We start from the raw sequence: 20,012 nt of genomic DNA on the forward strand, positions 1-20,012 counted from the left end.
AAAAAAAACTTATGATTTAAAAAATGACTGATGAATAAAAAAAAGGCATACTTCTAGGTACGTCACTCTAGAAGTCGATGTCTAGAGGTTGCAGTTGTTTTATCATTAAGCCTCTCTAATCAAGAAAATTTTAGCGAAGTAGATTTCATAGAAACTAGAAGAAATCGCAATAAACGATAAGTGACTCTCACAATCAATAATCAGAAATTATTGGTACCTATCTATAACAACAAAATATATTTACAAGTCTCCGTAAATAAACCCTCAAATCCACTTCGACTCCAAATCGATTTTTCCCACATACACTCTCTATCCCATTATTTTTCGTACGGAACCTTAACTTAATCACTCGCTCTCGCTTGACACACCCATGACATGTTGACGCGACCGACACCTATCTCGACAGACATTGATTGGGTGTGATTTATAAAGTGGAACCCTAACGGCTCACGTCAGTACACCAATAAGTTTCTAACGATTGAGTTCTTGCTGAAAAAGTTAATAAAAGCCGTGAGTATTATTGTTGTTTTGTTATTGTGTGTTAGTTTTGTTTATATAGTTTAAGGATAGCTAAGCTTGGCAGGTAATATTAGGTTCGACCCTCTCACACTGTAGACTAAACTGTGTATTTTGAATATATTTGTGAATCCCATCGATTTTTTACCGGTTTGATACTAATGGTTGTAACGTTCATACTGATTTATGAGCCCAATTAAATATCGGCCGACTAACAGTTTGCTCATAGAGTTCATATAGGCCCAATTGAGCATTCTAGTGCTTTTAAATTAGATTATTATACATTCTATGTGTTAAAAAATAAGAATAACATTGTCAGTAAAATATGGTCAGTTAACACTTATACACTATTGTTATTGGTACTTCTAAACCAGCTTCATAGCTTATTATTGCAAATAAACCAATCAATTTATTAGATATTATTACTAGTGAGTAGCTTGTAAAACAATATACAACCACGGCTGTAATTTAGCTACTACACCTTCAGTTGTTTTTACAGTGCTTATAAACGTAATTATTAACTTCTGGTATCATAAACTACAATTTTATGACGCTGTTTGATAATTATATTGATATTGTATCTAAATCTTTAGAACATCATATAACTTATAGGATAAAAGAAAGATTTCAGAACTGATGTTTATATTTTATACCTATTAAAAGAATAGTTTTCTTTATTATAATGTTTATATTTTGTGACTTCTGCTAGAATAAATTCGGTAGAATCTTAGAAGCATAGAACGTCTTGGACGTTTTGTCAGTCCTTAAAAATAGGCGTCTTATTATAGAACAATATTGAATTCAATAAGTACAGAATTCAAACTAATTGAAACAATGGTTTCCATACTAATACAGTTTTACAGTAGGTATTGTCTGATTGAGCCGTTTGAACTACACCATAGATATTGCATCGAAATGCTTTAGACAAGTCCGTCCGTGGTTGCAAATATGAAATACTGAATATAATTATTGAATTCCCTAAATACCTAGGTTATGCACGTATGTATGAGCCTTTGTGCAGCATATTTCAAAATGTAGGTATGAAATATCTATGTTTTGTGAAGTTCTAGGAAATGTACAAAGCTAGCACAGATATAACGAGTAACATTGTGCATCATTAAATGTAGGAATAGGATGTGATGTGAATGTTAGGAAATAGGGATTGAATATCATGTCGAAAATTTTCCTTTACAAGGTTTTGTAGTTTAGGGTATTTATGCGTAGCTACTAAAATTTGCATAATTTTCTTAGTATTCATAACTGACTTCTTATTGAAGTCGGTATAAAATGCAAATAATATTCCAAAACAGAAAAAGCAACGTGAGTAATGTTTATCTAAAGTAAACAAACACGTTTGCTGATAATTTTTACATGTGCCGATAGTGTAAATATTGAAAGTACTGATTATACTGAAATAAACCGGCCAAGTGCGAGTCGGACTCGCGCACCGAGGGTTCCGTACAAATGCTGTATAGATAAAAAGTGAGTTTCGCGCCAACCGTTCAGTTTAGAACAATCATAGTTATGGTAATTTCGTGAGAGTCAAAATAGTTAATATTTTTTATTTTATAATATAACTAAAATAGTAGGCCAGTACCTTGTAAAAGTTATTTATATACAACATTTTATAGTCATCATTCAGAAATCTGATTGAAAATAACTAATTATGTCTTAAAGGTCATGGGGCATATCTGACCCGCTTTGTAAAAAGTGGCGGACATGAATCAAAGTCGTTTTAAATCGTGGAGAATGGTATGACGTTTCTTTGAATATAAATATTTTATTAAAATTCCATGGAGACGAATGTCCAGGATCGTTTGAAAAATATAAAAGACAAGCAGTTTCAGAGGATTGTACAGGTTGCAATGCTAGTTTTTATTGGTAAAGACATTTCATAAAGAAGGAAGGTGCCAATCCGGATGACCAGGATCTGATGAGGATCTGGAAACCCAGAGAAATCGAGGGCAACTCTTGAATATTGTAGGCACGCATCGAGTCATAACCAGACATGTGAGTGTATTTTTGAGGGTACTGGTAAACTGAAGGTTTGGAGCTGATTTGATTATGGAGACTACAGAGAGTCAAGGGAACTCCCGAACGGTATGTTGCAACTACCACGTGTTTGGGCTTATTTTATTCGTATTGGCGAAGACTTTCCACAAAGATAGGTTTGACTGCCATTGTGGGATCGACAGCTAAGATCAGATATAGTTATGGGAACTCCTTTACAATTTATAACGTAACCTTGTGTTGGAGCTTATTTTATTTTAGGTGATGAGAATTCACTACTAACTTGGGTTAAAGCAGCCATTGCAGGAATGGGATCTTTTATTTTTGAGGGATTAATCACCTAAAGAGCCCTAGTTTCAGGTTTTTTTCCGCCTGGTTTCTAGAGCCTTGACAAAAGTGTAATTCTGTCCCTTTCTTTGTTTTATAAAGTCGGCATTATTTTATTTTGTAGCATTTTACAAACAAATCCAACTTCAAACATATAAAAAAGCAACAAGAAAACAAAAGCAAGAAAGAAATTAAAAAGATGTTAGGTGCATCGGTCTAGAAGTCGGTGTCTAGAGGATGCATCTATATTTATTTAACCACCGAGATCTAGACCGATGCATATAAACAGTTTTCTTGTTGTTTTAGAAGTTGTTTTTTTTTTGTAAAAAGTTTTTATTTTTATAACTTTTGTGAAAAGTTCTCGTCAATACGAATAATATAAGCCCAAACACGACGTAACTAAAACATAGCGTTGAGGAGTTCTCTCGACTTTCTCACGTCTCCATCATCAGGTAAGCTCTAAACCTTCACTGTTTGACAGTATCACCAGACATACATCTGAGAATCAAGTTTTAATCCTATGCATGCCTACAATTTCTGATAGTTGCCCTCGATTTCTCAGGATTTCCATCATCAGATCCTGACCTGATGACAATGGAAATAAACGGCGAGTATACTCTTTCACTACAAAGAAATGATTTCTCAATTCCGTCAAACTTGGTCGTTTAAATTCCCCATTGAAATGAGGAAAATATTTAATGTTTACACCTGATTTTCTCTAGATTCCCATGGTTCACATTGATGCGACTAATGCCATAGTAAATCAGAGCCTTTATCATTATACTGTGCTATATTTCGTTCGTATCCGCCGTGGGTATGGTTTTCATACTAAGGTGCCCAATGACCATTGAATGATTTAAAATTTTTCACAGTTTAGAGGCCATTATATTTAAGAAGTGTTTGATATGAATTTCACTTTTTATTCAAAACGTTAATATCTCTACGCGTTCATGTGAAAAAGGGTAGGTAGTAAGTTTATAATTATTAAAAAAATATTTTATGTCATGTAAGCAAAAATAATATTTTAATATTTTATGTAACTTCAAATTTATCATTTTCGCAATTTTTCCTTTATCTGTACTATATAACGTTGCTTCGTGCCGAATTTTAAGATTCTGAGTTCACGGGAAGTACCTTGTAGGTTTTGATTCCCTAGCGTGTGACGGAAATTCGTCTAAGGTGTCGGTAAAACTGCTGTATCTTTTGATCGCGTTAACTTAGAAGTTTGATTTTTTCATTGCTTAAAGGGACAATAGACCTAGGTATTTGGTATAAATTTCAATTTGGTACCTTTATTCGTTCGTGAGAAATAAGGTAGTAAGTTTCATTTTATTAAAATATTTTTTTTATATTATATAACAAAAAAAATGAGATTTTCGCAATTTTTCCTATATTTGCATTATATAACAATGCTTCATGCCAAATTTCAAGATTCTGAGTTTACGGGAAGTACCCTGTAGGTTTTGATTCCTTTGCGAGTGTCGAGAATTTGTTGAAAATATCGACATAATCGGTTGTATCTTTTGATTGGCTTGGCTTAGAAGCTTGATATTTTCACAGCCTAAAGGGACAATAGACCCGAGTATTTCATGTGAATTTCAGCTTGATACGTCCACGCGTTCTTAAGATAAAGGGTCTTGACAGACAGACAGACAGACAGACAGACAGACAGACAGACAGACAGACAGACAGACAGACAGACGGACAACAAAGTGATCCTATAAGGGTTCCGTTTTTTCCTTTCGAGGTACGGAACCCTAAAAGTACCTATATTGGATTATTACAAGTATTCTGTTTAACTCTAGATATAATTTTCAAACAGGTATTGTATGGCGTACCTCTACACATACATAGACAAAGTACAAAGTGTGTAAAATAATACAATATTGTATTTTTTGCTGTCTTTCGAGCATGTATCGCTTATATAGCGAGGATAATCTATTTATTTAGATAAGAATTATATACTCATAGATACTAGGCATTTTCCACGAAAATAGGCCCATAAAACATTTGTCGATAACTGCAAAGCTATACGTGTAGATCTTTTGATAAACTAAATAGAATATAGGTAGTTAACCAGCAAAAACAAATACACTAGTTTATAACTGAGTTCCGCCCGAGGTTTCAAATTTTTTTGCATGAAAGACAATAAACACTCCAACATACGTTGTTGAACTTCACATTAGAAATATCCAAACAAAAAATAACTTATTCTTTCTTTCTTCCACAGACCTAACTCAAAATGTCTCTCCCTACCGTGACTATCCGCGAGCTATCCGACGCGACACAAGACAACACACTGTGTCCCAGCACCAAAAAAGTCGTTGAGGGCATGCTCAACGACTACATGGACCTCCAATACGGAAAGGAGACACCATACACAACTGGAAAACAAGTCATCCCTTCTGGAGCTGAACTCGAGGACGTGGAAAAGGCAGCGGCTGATGACAGCGCTCCTAAGAAGTTCCACGATGTCTTCGCACAAATTGAAAAGACCGCCAAAAGTGGGGATCTGACTCCTTTGTCCAAAAATGATGGCACATGGGACCCCAAGTTCACCCCAGTGTTAGTGCTTGTCACCCCTAACCCTTAGGTTAAGTTAGGTCTAGTTTTGCTATTTATTTTGTATGTTATTTTTATTGTATTTGGATTATTGATTAAAGTTATTAATTTATGAAGTACTTGTTGGTGTTTTGTTGAAATGTATTCCGCACTCTGTTGTTTCTCTTTAAGACCCTGCAAACCTTCGTATGTCAAGATTACAAGTGGGTTAAGTTGGTAGGGTATAAATAGTTACTTTTAACTTTCACGTATCATTTTTACTTGATTAAAAGCGATATTTTCGTAGTAGGTACTTTTTAATAAAGTTATGACGCAGAAAAGTTGATTGCAAAACAAAATCACGCAGGCGGTAGATCAAGAACAATTTTACCACCAGCAGCTTGCAGCCTTAAGTCAAAACACGAAATCTATTGGAAAAAGTCAAAGCCTAAATAAATCTGTGCCCGAGTCACAGAATAAATTTGTCTTCAACCGCGTCGGGAACGATTGCCGGTTCAAACGGAGTCAAGTCAACACACTGATTCGGAACTATTCGACGAATTGGATCAAATTGGTTGGAAGGCTTTCTTATTTGTAGGTCCGTACGTTAGATATACGTACGCTAGATATACGTTAGAAGATGAAATTTTGTTTAATTTTGGCCAGAATTAAAGCCTTACGTGAATAAGCACTTTCATTTGTCTGACTAAAAGTAAAGCCTAAAAGTAAAATAAGCATTACCATAAGTTCTGTAAGAAGTCCTCAGGATGAATTAAACACTTAGAAAGAAGGTGCCACAATCATACTCGGGTATTAAACCCACACTCTCATGTTTGAGCATATATCAAACCTCTACGATATTTTCGGATTTTATTGAGAACAAAATTCAAAATTTCAATGATATTTCGGAAAGGTTATTCAAAATTAATATACATTCAGCCATCACCATCCTACGATACTGCTGCTTTGGCCCCAAATTAACCTACATCTTGCGTGCTTCTCATTTATGGAAGCACATCAACCTTTTGGATCAAATTGATAAAATAATTCGACACACACTTTCATCAATTTTAAATGTGGCCTTGGACGACAAAGCTTGGTCTCAAGCTACACTTCCCATCCGTATGGGAGGGCTTGGCGTCCGCAAAATTTCCAGTATTAGTTTACCGGCATTTATTTCCTCCGTCCATGGCACTGACAAATTGATCAGGAAAATCCTACCTATTACACTGATCAATTTTGAGGTGCCATGCCTGGCGGAGGCTATTAATGCCTGGAAAGTCACATGCCCGAATACCGATCTACCCGCCAACCCATCCTCCCAGAGACAGTGGGATGAGCCGCTCTGCAGAGTAATACGGAAAAATCTCATTGATACGTCAATTACTTCTGCGGAGCGAGCACGCCTACTGGCTGTGGGTGAATGGGAGTCAGGTCTTTGGCTTCACGCATTTCCGTCGGCAAACATAGGCACCATGTTTGACGACACCACTTTCAGACTCGCTGTCTGCCTGCGTCTGGGTGCTTCATGCTGCACTCCTCACCGCTGCCACTGCGGGGAAGCTGTCAACAGCCTCGGTCACCACGGCCTGTCGTGCAGCCGGAGTGCGGGCCGCATACCACGACATGCGATTATCAACGACGTGATCCGTCGGGCTCTTGTTGCCGTCGGCGTGCCAGCCGTACTTGAACCAAATGGTTTGGCACGCGACGATGGCAAGAGACCAGACGGCATGTCGCTATTTCCGTGGAAGATGGGTAGGACTTTAGTGTGGGACGCGACCTGCGTCGACACTCTTGCGCCATCCCATCTTCCTAGAACTGCGTGTTGTGTCGGCTCCGCCGCTTCACAAGCAGAAGACCTCAAACGGCGCAAATATAGTAGCCTTATCGGGAATTACATGTTTGAGCCGTTTGGGGTTGAAACTCTCGGGCCGTGGGGTCCGAGTGCTCACGCGCTTGCAAAGGAAATTTCTAAGCGCCTTGTTGACACTTCTCGTGACCCAAGGGCTGGCTTTTATTTCGCACAGAGGCTGAGCATTGCCATCCAACGTGGCAATGCTGCCAGCCTTCTGGGTACATTACCCGGTGACAGCGATGAGGAGCAATTTTTTGATGCTATGTATTAGTTTTAAGTTGTATATATAAGTTTATTTTTAATTTTTAAAATTAATGTAAATATTATGTAAATATTTGAAAAAAAAATAAATATAACAATTTGACCTTAAAAAAAAAAAAAAAAAAAAAAAAAAAAAAAAAAAAAAAAAAAACTACGATATTTAACTCTATTATTGCGATTGTGTCCTACGCGAAATCCAATAAACACGATCCATAACAAAGTTACAAAGTCACCTAAAATAATTGACATCTGTCCTATTTACACAATCAATATATATCAGTGATCCCGTGTATTCTCTTCCCATGAATGAAGTGAATCTATCAAGAGAAATCGCTCAATGTGGACCAGGGTGACGCAGGTGTAAGAGAGACAGCGGGATTATTCAATAAGTAAAATGTGTAAGTATGAGTAGTATATTTAAGTCATGTGTCAGTAATATCGGAATACAACTGCAACCATTAGGTTAATATACTAGTACCTATATCATTTACTTCAACGATTGAGGTATCATTAAAAGTAAGTTCATAATAAAGCAAATTTTATGTTCTTGCTTTCTGAGGTCCTTGTTTTGGCTTTAAATATCTGAATTTTTCAATAGAACCGACAGATTGATCCATTGGGTACTTAAAATTGTTCTGTACTTACGTACCAGTTGCATAGCGCCTACGTGATAAGTACGAAAGCGTCGCTGCTGAGCTATAAAGAAACATTCAATAAAGCTAGGCGTGGTGTGGTGTGTGAAATATTTATTTAGACAGGAATAAAGAAGTCCTTTCAATATATGTATACACACAAATTAAGCTATCAACATATACACATATACATAATATACATAATCCAAGTCATTTTTTTCAAAAATCGTTTTTATAATGTCAGTATTTCTCTCTATTCAGTAACATGGTAGTGTGCTAAGAGCAGGATAGATGGCGTTACTAGGCTAGAATGAAATAGTGTTGGGATGTTTTATTGCCAGGTAGGTATAGGTATTACGTTTTTTCCGCCACCTCCATTGAAGGCGGAATTATAGTGAAAATTATCATCACAAAATTATCTAAGATTTATTACCATTTGTAACTTTTATAGTTCAATACTATTGAAAGTAGCCTAATCTTTTAATGCCACTAGATTACTAAGTAATATAATTTACAATGGATTACAAGAATCTAGCGCGCGATAATTGTTTACTATCTAACTTTTTATTGTGATTTAACTTTTCCCTGTCTAGGAATTTTGGCATTAGGCGTAAAACCTTCGCGAAGAACACAAGTAAGTTTAGAATAATCTTTGGTAAATATTTTGACAGCACATTTGGCACGGCTGGCTTTAAAAGTTTGAATTGCAGTTGGGGTATTTTGGATTTAAAAACGTTTATTCATTGATATGTTTGTTTTAGATAATTAAAAATGAGAGTGCTACTGTTAACTCTGTTTGTTGCGGCGGTGACCGCCGTGCCCATTCCTGAAGACAGTGGCAGCGATGCCGTGGAGATGATCGTGAACGGCTTGCCCGAAGGCGCGGCGTTAGAGGTCAGCGAAATTGTGGACATCAAGCTCAACGAACACGCAGACGGTGAAATAGTTGCTGCCACCAATCTGCTGCACCCTTACACTGCCGTCGGAATCGCTGAAGCTACCGCCGCTGCCGCGGCTGCTGCTCCTAGTGAAGTCAATGTTGTTGACAGCAGTGAACCCCTTATTAGCAGCCCCGAATCCGTTGTGTTGCCGTCCCCTGCCGTTCCAGAAGTCGTCCCCGAATCAGTCGTCTTGCCGTCTCCTGCCCTCCCAGAAGTTATTGTCCCTGAACCCGTAGTCATGCCGTCCCCTGCCATTCCTGAAGTAGTCCCTGAGCCGGTTGTTTTGCCGTCTCCAGCTGTCCCAGAAGTTGTTCCCGAACCCATAGTTCTGCCTGCCCCTGCCGTGCCTGAGGTGGTGATTCCCGAGCCTGTGGTGCTGCCGTCCCCCGAGGTGGTAGACCACGAACAGTTGCCCGTTCCTATTCCCCAAGTCAGTGGAGATCTGTTCAATGATGGACTCGTGCAGGTCCAATACAACGGTCCTGAACCCGGTATGCTCGCCACCGTTCAGTCATGGTTCAACATGATCATCAACTACTTTAACGATTCTTCAGATTCTATCAATTCCGCTCACTTCTAAGATGTTTCAACGTTTCTATTGATCTAAGATTAATTAGACAGTTTTTGTAATTGTGTTTTAGTTTTGTTTTGTAAAGTTTATTTCGTATGTATGTTTTGTTTTAAGAAAGATAGTTGAAATATACATTTATTTTATCGAACATTTATTTTCATTCCTTATATTTATTTACTGAGAGATGGTGAATTACTTTCTTGAGTTTATGCATAGTTTTTAGTAGACGTCCTACAGGTTTACGAGTTCCCCGCCCAACTGGGGTCAAAGGCCGAAAATGTTGGGGCGGGCTCATGAAAATCGCAGTAACAAAGAGGCATGCGTTGTAATAAAGTATTCAAGTATTTGGTGAAGTGGCTTACGGGCTTGGCACGTAGTCGGCAACTAACCCAACTTCACTTACTTAGCTCGTTAAGACGAAGTTCGGCGGTGCTGGCTACAAAATGATCACCACTATTATATTTAATAGTTTAGCATACAACGCTTGAACCTGAGAATAGTTTGTTTACTGTAAAAGTTATTTCAAGCCCGTTTTTGAATTTGCAATATTTGGAAGCTGGGAGTAATTGAAGTAATATTTTTATGGTAATTGTAATCAAATTGCTGAGGAAATGTATTTTTTCTCATCTTAGAGCCGTTGAAAAGAAACGGGGTCTTACTCGTATGTTCCATTTTCCATAAGCATGTTAAATAAATGTGGTTAAGTAACTATATTATTAAAAGAATCTCCTCTTTTGAGGTCAGTTCGGACTCATGGTGTCACTAAGAATATTTTAACGATACCTCTTGTTGAAGATATTACTTACTTGTATTTTGTTTGAAATAGTGTTATGCTCATATCATACCAATAAATTAAATAGCACATGTAGCCTCACTCACAATATTCAGGAATAACTGTAGTGTAGTTATTACATTGTTTTGTGTAAAATCAATCCTTTAGTTTTAAAGATTACCTAGAACTAGGAAATAATATGCTGAACGATAAGAACACGTTATAGTTTATGATCTTTATCACAAATAATAAATATGTCTTCCATATCACTGATCTTTATGATAACAATGACACTACTAGTTTAGGTACAACTCTATAAAACAATATTGATTAGCATTAGTATGTTCATGGTGACTCAGATACTTCTAACGTTATTTATTTATTTCAAATTATCATAAAAATCTTTATATATGATCTAGAGTTTTAATTTTAATTTTGAATCACGTATGTGTGTAACAGATTCATTCCCTGTTTCTTCATACTCGAATTGCGATTAGGAGGACAATTTTCACTGAGAGCTGCACCCTCAAGATGCATGAAGTTAATGATTGATCGATCCAGAGTATCCAAAGCTCGGTCTTTTCTGCAGTTACAGGAATAGATGCTCTGAAAAAATCTATACTAATATTATAAAGAGGAAAACTTTGTTTGTTTGTTTGGTTGTAATGGATAAATTCAAAAACTACTGGATCGATTTTAAATATTCTTTCACCATTAGAAAGCTATATTATCTGCAAGTAACATAGGCTATATTTTATCCCGGTGCGGGTAGTAGCTCCCACGGGACACGGCTGAAACCGCGGGAAAACGGCTAGTAATAAATAAGTACATAAACTAACTTCAGATTTAAAAATTTTACATGGTATTTTCAAAAAAAATACTGTTTCCCAAAAAATACAAGTAATAACTAATAAGTACAGTCACCTACACTTCATCGCAAGAGGTATAGTCAAGAACGACAGTGTTTCGTGTGCCGTGATTAATATGTCCATGCAAACAAGCCTGTACCACTAGAGATAAAAGCATGTTTGCAAGATATTATGTTCCTAAGTTTATGTAAGTACAATAAAGGTTCTATAACGATTAATGATGATTCTTTAGTTTGTTTGTCGACAAAATAACTGATTAGTGAACTTAGAAAGGAAAAGACTTGATGTGTTTGGCCTGTTTTTCGTGACGTTCTTTCTGTAAGTCTGAATAAGTTTGTTTGATATTTTATTCCTGATTTAATATTATTAGCTTCTTGTATGATAATATTGGCTTCCGCTTGCGACCTCAATGAACTGCTTCGCGCACTCGGATAAAAAGTATTCAATCTTGATAAATGAGCTGAAGTCATTTTTCAAATCAGTCCTAGTACACAAATTAGCGCGTTTGCACACAAACAAATTCCTCAGATTGATTTAGTATAGATAGAGAACCTGATAAAATTATGTGGTCTAAGTAATTGTATCTACTAAATATCAAACACAACATGTAACCCACACCATTCCTGCATAAAAAGATAAAGAAATAACGAGTGATAAAAACATGGAGAATTCGATTTAAAGAGATTTACTGTTTACAGCACATAGTTTACCTCTTCATTTTTTTATTATTATTCTTGTTACAATACAGCTATTTTCAAACACACGAAAATTCCATTCGTAGAATCGAACCTATCAAGTAAAATCTCGCTTTGCGTATAGTTTTACCTCTTCTATAAAAACTAAAAATAGTTTTCAAAAGCTCTCATCGCAAAGCAAATAAAAATAAGAACAAAAATGGCTTTCACGTTCAAATAACAAACAGCATCCACATAAAAGCATTTAAATAAACTTGTATGCTTGTACTATCATCAATTTTTCAATTTTTAGGGTTCCGTACCTCGAAAGGAAAAAACGGAACCCTTATAGGATCACTTTGTTGTCCGTCTGTCTGTCTGTCTGTCTGTCTGTCTGTCTGTCTGTCTGTCTGTCTGTCTGTCAAGACCCTTTATCTTAAGAACGCGTGGACGTATCAAGCTGAAATTCACATGAAATACTCGGGTCTATTGTCCCTTTAGGCTGTGAAAATATCAAGCTTCTAAGCCAAGCCAATCAAAAGATACAACCGATTATGTCGATATTTTCAACAAATTCTCGACACTCGCAAAGGAATCAAAACCTACAGGGTACTTCCCGTAAACTCAGAATCTTGAAATTTGGCATGAAGCATTGTTATATAATGCAAATATAGGAAAAATTGCGAAAATCTCATTTTTTTTGTTAAATAATATAATAAAAATATTTTAATAAAATGAAACTTACTACCTTATTTCTCACGAACGAATAAAGGTACCAAATTAAAATTTATACCAAATACCTAGGTCTATTGTCCCTTTAAGCAATGAAAAAATCAAACTTCTAAGTTAACGCGATCAAAAGATACAGCAGTTTTACCGACACCTTAGACGAATTTCCGTCACACGCTAGGGAATCAAAACCTACAAGGTACTTCCCGTGAACTCAGAATCTTAAAATTCGGCACGAAGCAACGTTATATAGTACAGATAAAGGAAAAATTGCGAAAATGATAAATTTGAAGTTACATAAAATATTAAAATATTATTTTTGCTTACATGACATAAAATATTTTTTTAATAATTATAAACTAATTTTAATAATTACTACCTACCCTTTTTCACATGAACGCGTTGAGATATTAAAGTTTTGAATAAAACGTGAAATTCATATCAAACACTTCTTATATAATGGCCTCTAAACTGTGAAAAATTTTAAATCATTCAAAGGTCATTGGGCACCTTAGTATGAAAACCATACCCACGGCGGATACGAACGAAATATAGCACAGTATAATGATAAAGGCTCTGATTTACTATGGCATTAGTCGCATCAATGTGAACCATGGGAATCTAGAGAAAATCAGGTGTAAACATCAAATATTTTCCTCATTTCAATGGGGAATTTAAACGACCAAGTTTGACGGATTTGAGAAATCATTTCTTTGTAGTGAAAGAGTATACTCGCCGTTTATTTCCATTGTCATCAGGTCAGGATCTGATGATGGAAATCCTGAGAAATCGAGGGCAACTATCAGAAATTGTAGGCATGCATAGGATTAAAACTTGATTCTCAGATGTATGTCTGGTGATACTATCAAACAGTGAAGGTTAAGAGCTTATCTGATGATGGAGACGTGAGAAAGTCGAGAGAACTCGGTATGTTTTAGTTACGTCGTGTTTGGGCTTATATTATTCGTATTGACGAGAACTTTTCACAAAAGTTAAAAATAAAAACTTTTTACAAAAAAAAAAACAACTTCTCAACAAAACTGTTTATATGCATCGGTCTAGATCTCGGTGGTTAAATAAATATAGATGCATCCTCTAGCTAGACACCGACTTCTAGACCGATGCACCTAACATCTTTTTAATTTCTTTCTTGCTTTTGTTTTCTTGTTGCTTTTTTATATGTTTGAAGTTGGATTTGTTTGTAAAATGCTACAAAATAAAATAATGCCGACTTTATAAAACAAAGAAAGGGACAGAATTACACTTTTGTCAAGGCTCTAGAAACGTAAAGCCAGCAGCCCCGAATCCTACTCTCTAGAAGTCGTTGTTACAATTCGAAAGCTACAAGTCGTCCGGCGGTTTCGAAAAAACCTGAAACTGGGGCTCTTTAGGTGATTAATCCCTCAAAAATAAAAGATCCCATTCCTGCAATGGCTGCTTTAACCCAAGTTAGTAGTGAATTCTCATCACCTAAAATAAAATAAGCTCCAACACAAGGTTACGTTATAAATTGTAAAGGAGTTCCCATAACTATATCTGATCTTAGCTGTCGATCCCACAATGGCAGTCAAACCTATCTTTGTGGAAAGTCTTCGCCAATACGAATAAAATATCCCCAAACACGTGGTAGTTGCAACATACCGTTCGGGAGTTCCCTTGACTCTCTGTAGTCTCAATAATCAAATCAGCTCCAAACCTTCACTGTTTACCAGTACCCTCAAAAATACACTCACATGTCTGGTTATGACTCGATGCGTGCCTACAATATTCAAGAGTTGCCCTCGATTTCTCAGGGTTTTCAGATCCTCATCAGATCCTGGTCATCCGGATTGGCACCTTCCTTCTTTATGAAATGTCTTTAACAATAAAAACTAGCATTGCAACCTGTACAATCCTCTGAAACTGCTTGTCTTTTATATTTTTCAAACGATCCTGGACATTCGTCTCCATGGAATTTTAATAAAATATTTATATTCAAAGAAACGTCATACCATTCTCCACGATTTAAAACTACTTTGATTCATGTCCGCCACTTTTTACAAAGCGGGTCAGATATGCCCCATGACCTTTAAGACACGTAAGACAGTTATTTTCAATCAGATTTCTGAATGATGACTATAAAATGTTGTATATAAATAACTTCAATAAAATAACTTTTACAAGGTACTGGCCTACTATTTTAGTTATATTATAAAATAAAAAATATTAACTATTTTGACTCTCACGAAATTACCATAACTATGATTGTTCTAAACTGAACGGTTGGCGCGAAACTCACTTTTTATCTGTACAGCATTTGTACGGAACCCTCGGTGCGCGAGTCCGACTCGCACTTGGCCGGTTTATTGATTTCACTGTTAGGCAAGGATTATTATTTCGATTATTGTACTTTTAATGGCATAAGCATCAATCACTGCGTTTGGTGATATCAATACTTTTTACATCAGTGGGTTCATTCAAGATTCTTTCGCTGTTGCTGCAAATTCATTTAGTAAATAATTACCTCTACAGATCATATAAAAAGACATGCAGGTACATTGTTGCTATTGCTATAACAATTTACTATTTAGTAATAAGACAAATGAAAATTAATATCTGCTATTTAGGAATATTCATTCCATCTCCATATTTTTACCAGAATCGGTGCGACTATATTTTACACATTACACAGACAAACTTTCTCGCTAAAAATCTTTAAAAAAATCATCATCACTACATGGTAATAAAAAGTCACTTTTTCTGCCTCTATGTCCCTTTGTACACTTAAATCTTCAAAACTACGCAACCGATTTTCATGTGGCTTTTTTGTAGATAGAGTGATTAAAGAGGAAGGTTTATATATGTATAATAACATACTTTAAATAGTTGGTAAATACTGGTATCCCGTTCGAAGCCGGGGCGGGCGCTAGTTGTTAATCTATTTATCAATCACCAAGTTGGTAGGGTTTCTCTAAGGCAGTTCCAAATTACCTCTCCTTACCATATTCTCCATACAAGAAGCGGCCTAAAAAACCCCAAAAATACACATGAAGCACAAAACCCACCCTTTGAAAAATCGGTCAAAAACACAGAGTATCTCGGATGGTCGGGTCAGCGGTGTGCCGGTTTTAATAAGTTTTTTAAGAATCACAAACAAAGTATGAGGTGGCACGCATCGGCGGCACGCGAGGCTTGCACGCCACCGCCGCTGGTCGATTACTCCGCAGTGCCAACAATCTGCACCTCTGACGGACTTAAAACGGAAAATTGTATATTTTGGAAGGGTTTTTGGGTGTCGGAAAGTATGGGGTTATTATTTGAAGTTCTAGATTTTAGACTTACAAGTTTTAGGTAACGAAATGATGGTTGGTCGAATTCCCTCACCTTTTAAAATCGAAATATCCAGATAATTGTAATTCTATTTAATTATAACCTTTGCGTTTTTATTTCTAAACTTATTACATAAAAAACTCATCATGTCAAAACCCTTTCAGTTATCCATCTTTTCTTCAAGTATGTTTTGTCGTACGCGGCGGCCACTATCGCGAGGAATCATGATATCCGTCGTAGTACGTCGTAGCGCTGACGACGTAGCCGCGTAGCTTATTGTAGCACTCGCTACGAGACCCGCCTAGATAAAGGACAAAGCGTATTTTTATTCACGTGCTATTTTTGTATTTATGCTGTAGGCGATTTACCAAACCGTACAGAATATATTTGGACGCAGTACATAATTTGAAGTAAGGTTTTTTTTCAGGATAACGTGTTTATTGTTGACTTTTATATTCTTTCATTTGTACGCAAATAATTTTCCTCCTGCTACAGAAATTCAGGGCTACGATAATTTGTTACCTTATTTTTTATTAAAACCTTTTAGGAACTTAATCAGGCCCCTACTACCGGTGTGGATTGTCTGTTAATTCTTTTATAGACGTAAAAGTCGAAGGATCAATAGTAAGTTTTAAATCGACTTTGTGACCTAGAAAACGAGTGGTCGCGTTTTCAGAAAACCGTTGACCGCATCGTATTCGATCGAGTTAACTTTTTACTTTCACGAAACGTACGCGCCATGAATCGATAGGGTGTGCGGCCGTCGCGGCTGCAGGCAGCGGCACGACAATTATTGTGCCGGCGGCAGCGCGAATTTAGGGCAGCGGCGCGCGGCACCTCGCCCGGGCAGTCCGCCACGCGCCCCGCGCCGGCCGCACGTGTGAGCCATGCGCCCGCCGCGCGCGCCGCGCCGCCCGGTGTGCCGCCCGCGTCCGCACGCCCACCGCCACACGCTAAACAACATTATAACAGTGAAACTCACAAGTTTTCAGTGATATCGATTGAACTTTACGGCGACGAAATCGATAATTGTTGGTGAGTCGCGTTACTCATACATTATTTATTTATTAACTCTTTTTTTTTAATTTTTAATTTTCTATTAATAGATTCGGCAGTACGTGTATTTGAATTTTTGAATATTTATGAAATGAGTTCGGTGAAAGTTGGGAGCGCGTGGGTAGCGCATGGTGGTGTGCGGGATGTATCCCATGCTGTATCCTGACCTAGTTCAATAGTGCAGATCGATGACGACACTCGATCAGTTGTCGAGGCGGCTCGCTGGTGCCACAACACTGGCCCTAATCATACAATAAGTACCGCGCGACTACGCGCCGCGTTAAAGGTAAAAGGTCAGCAAGTCGAAACTAAGTTCGTTACGGCCGAACACTGCAGATGTAACAGTAACTGCTTCGAGATACAAATACATTAAAGAGAACCGCCCATCAAATCATATTCCTGAAAAATTATGCGAAAGGTTACGTGGTTTCCACAAAAAAAGAAAATTTACACAAAAATATGATTAAAATACTTAACGAAAGTATCACACATACTCTATATAAAACATAAAAAAAAACAAACATCCAATAATAAAATTCGCAAACTTATTAAATCATAAAATAGTTGCGGTGTGTTTGGGCGGCGCGCACTACAGCGGGGCGGTCAAAGGAATTCTTTACTTGTGCGGCATAATACAAGTTCCACACATACACACATACATACATACAAACTATACAACAGTTCAGTTCGTAGCATTCTTTCAATTTCCTTGTTTTCGTCTACAATAGACCGACCAATGAGCGGCCTGGATTCTATTTTCCAAAATGTTATTTCCAATAGTTGGTTTGGCAAAGATTGGAAACAGGGGCAGACAAATATTCTGTTTTGAAATAGACTTTTCAAAGGCTTTGAGTAACAAAGAGAGTATTTTTGTAATCTGTTGCTACATGTATCTAATGTAGCCTGTTGCTTAAAGCCTATCCTTTGTTACACTTTTGGCTTTCGAAGAATATTCTACTTACTTTATGAAAATGATAATAGAAAAATGGAGTTACTATTTTACTGGCATATGCTTTTAAAGATAGAAACCTATCTTCGATATGCAACTGTAGGTAGGATTATAGATTAGGTTTCTAAAGATAGACTTGACATTGTATATTTGTAACAAAAAGATTCTGCTCTTAGAATCCTATCTTTGTGGAAGGAAATGTACAGATAGATTCAGTAGAAATGTTCTTTATTAGAAGCGTTATGAAGCAGTTTGATAGAGGTCATAAAACATTTCCACTCGTTTTTGTTCAAATTGTGTGATGAAAATAATTCAAGAAAAATATTACTGATTACTGATATTTCTTAAATGTTAATTTATTATGAAGTCTGCAAGATTTTCTTTATGTAAATTTGAGTATTTAATTAGAAGTTTGCTCAAAAACCTCGGCAATCTCATTTGTGAACAAGTTTAGAAAGTTTTGAAAAGCCAATACTTTATTGATTGGTTTATGTTTTAATTAATTCAGAAACATTTGATTTTACAACCCTTTATTATACTTTATAACCTCATCTCGGAAATCATTATTATTATTCCTTACCTTTAAAGAAAAGTGGTTATATATTAGGTGGAAGAGCTTTTTCTATTAACAAATGAATCAGTAATAATTTGTAGGAATAAATATTTTTCTTGCTTAAATATTAGTCTGCATATGTCTTGAACTACGTAAGCGTCGAGTTAAAAACCACTTTTTTTAATAGAATTTTAAATAAAACCCCTTTTCAGAGGAAGAAAATTGTAACATAATAATTTTCCTCAAAGCGGTTGCTTGATTCTTGCTCAACTTTCTATATTAAGTCCATGTTAGAAATACTTTATGGGGACAAAACGCTATAATTCATTTTAGCACGATAAATTGGAAACCGGAACGTTCCCCTTTTCTTAATATTGTCGCATCAAAACCTCGAGAACAGTTTCTATTACATTTTTAGGGTTCCGTAGCCAAAATGGCAAAAACGGAACCCTTATAGTTTCGTCATGTCCGTCTGTCCGTCTGTCCGTCTGTCCGTCTGTCCGTCTGTCACAGCCGATTTACTCGGAAACTATAAGTACTACAGTGATGAAATTTGATGGGAATATGTGTTGTATGAACCGCTACAAAAATATGACACTAAATAGTAAAAAAAAGAATTGGGGGTGGGGCCCCCCATACATGTAACTGAGGGATGAAATTTTTTTTTTCGATGTACATACCCGTGTGGGGTATCAATGGAAAGGTCTTTTAAAATGATATAAAGTTTTCTAAAAAACATTTTTCTTAAAGTGAACGGTTTTTGAGATATCAGCTCTCAAAGTCGTAAAAAGTATGTCCCCCCCCCCTCTATTTTTATAACTACGGGGTATAAAATTCTAAAAAAAATAGAGGTGATGCATGCTAATTAACTCTTTCAACGATTTTTGGTTTGATCAAAGTATCTCTTATAGTTTTTGAGATAGGTTGATTTAACTGTAATTTACGGAACCCTTCGTGCACGAGTCCGACTCGCACTTGTTTATTTTGAGATTAAACCTAGCAAGGAAAATAAACAAATATATACGTCTCTCGGGTGCAATATTGTCAATGGCACATTATACATTATAAATAAATAACAAATGCTTACAACCTATGTATTTACTGAATAATTTATCATATTTACATAAATCCTATGTACTCAGAGCTGATTTATTGACTATGCTCGTTTTTGATATATGGTTCTGCTTTTGGATTGACTATGTGTGCAAATACGTTTATTTTACGCATTTAACTTAAAATAATAATTCTAAATAACATGGCCCTTCAGCACTCAGGTAAAAATACTAAAAAAACAATGGATGGATTATGTGAACGATGATATAGCTGCAAAGAGTGTTACTTGTTACATGACGTCAGATAGAAAAGTATAAAAGGAGAAGACGTGCTGAGTCCACTTCAAATAATAAATTGGTACATTGGCAGAAAAAAATGAGTCAAATTAATA

At 36.3% G+C, this 20,012-nt stretch overlaps 3 protein-coding genes across 3 annotated transcripts in view; all 3 read left to right on the forward strand.

The window, feature by feature from the left end:
- Positions 1 to 377: 377 nt before the first annotated feature.
- LOC124638551 lies at positions 378 to 5,534 on the forward strand. Its single transcript, XM_047175555.1, has 2 exons — positions 378 to 510; positions 5,084 to 5,534. Exon 2 carries the CDS (start codon positions 5,096 to 5,098, stop codon positions 5,444 to 5,446), a length of 351 nt encoding a protein of 116 aa, XP_047031511.1. The 5' UTR covers positions 378 to 510; positions 5,084 to 5,095; the 3' UTR covers positions 5,447 to 5,534.
- Positions 5,535 to 8,653: 3,119 nt separating this feature from the next.
- LOC124638439 (cytadherence high molecular weight protein 3-like) lies at positions 8,654 to 9,805 on the forward strand. Its single transcript, XM_047175403.1, has 2 exons — positions 8,654 to 8,779; positions 8,907 to 9,805. Exon 2 carries the CDS (start codon positions 8,917 to 8,919, stop codon positions 9,664 to 9,666), a length of 750 nt encoding a protein of 249 aa, XP_047031359.1. The 5' UTR covers positions 8,654 to 8,779; positions 8,907 to 8,916; the 3' UTR covers positions 9,667 to 9,805.
- A 7,059-nt stretch (positions 9,806 to 16,864) lies between these two features.
- LOC124638343 (sodium channel protein 60E-like) overlaps positions 16,865 to 20,012 on the forward strand; it is a 173,495-nt gene continuing 170,347 nt past the window's right edge. The window contains exon 1 of the mRNA XM_047175287.1: positions 16,865 to 17,045. The gene's annotated coding sequence lies outside the window, so the exon portion shown is untranslated. The remainder of the gene's footprint in view (positions 17,046 to 20,012) is intronic.

This window comes from Helicoverpa zea, chromosome 17, assembly GCF_022581195.2.
Source record: "Helicoverpa zea isolate HzStark_Cry1AcR chromosome 17, ilHelZeax1.1, whole genome shotgun sequence".
Taxonomy (NCBI): domain Eukaryota; kingdom Metazoa; phylum Arthropoda; class Insecta; order Lepidoptera; family Noctuidae; genus Helicoverpa; species Helicoverpa zea.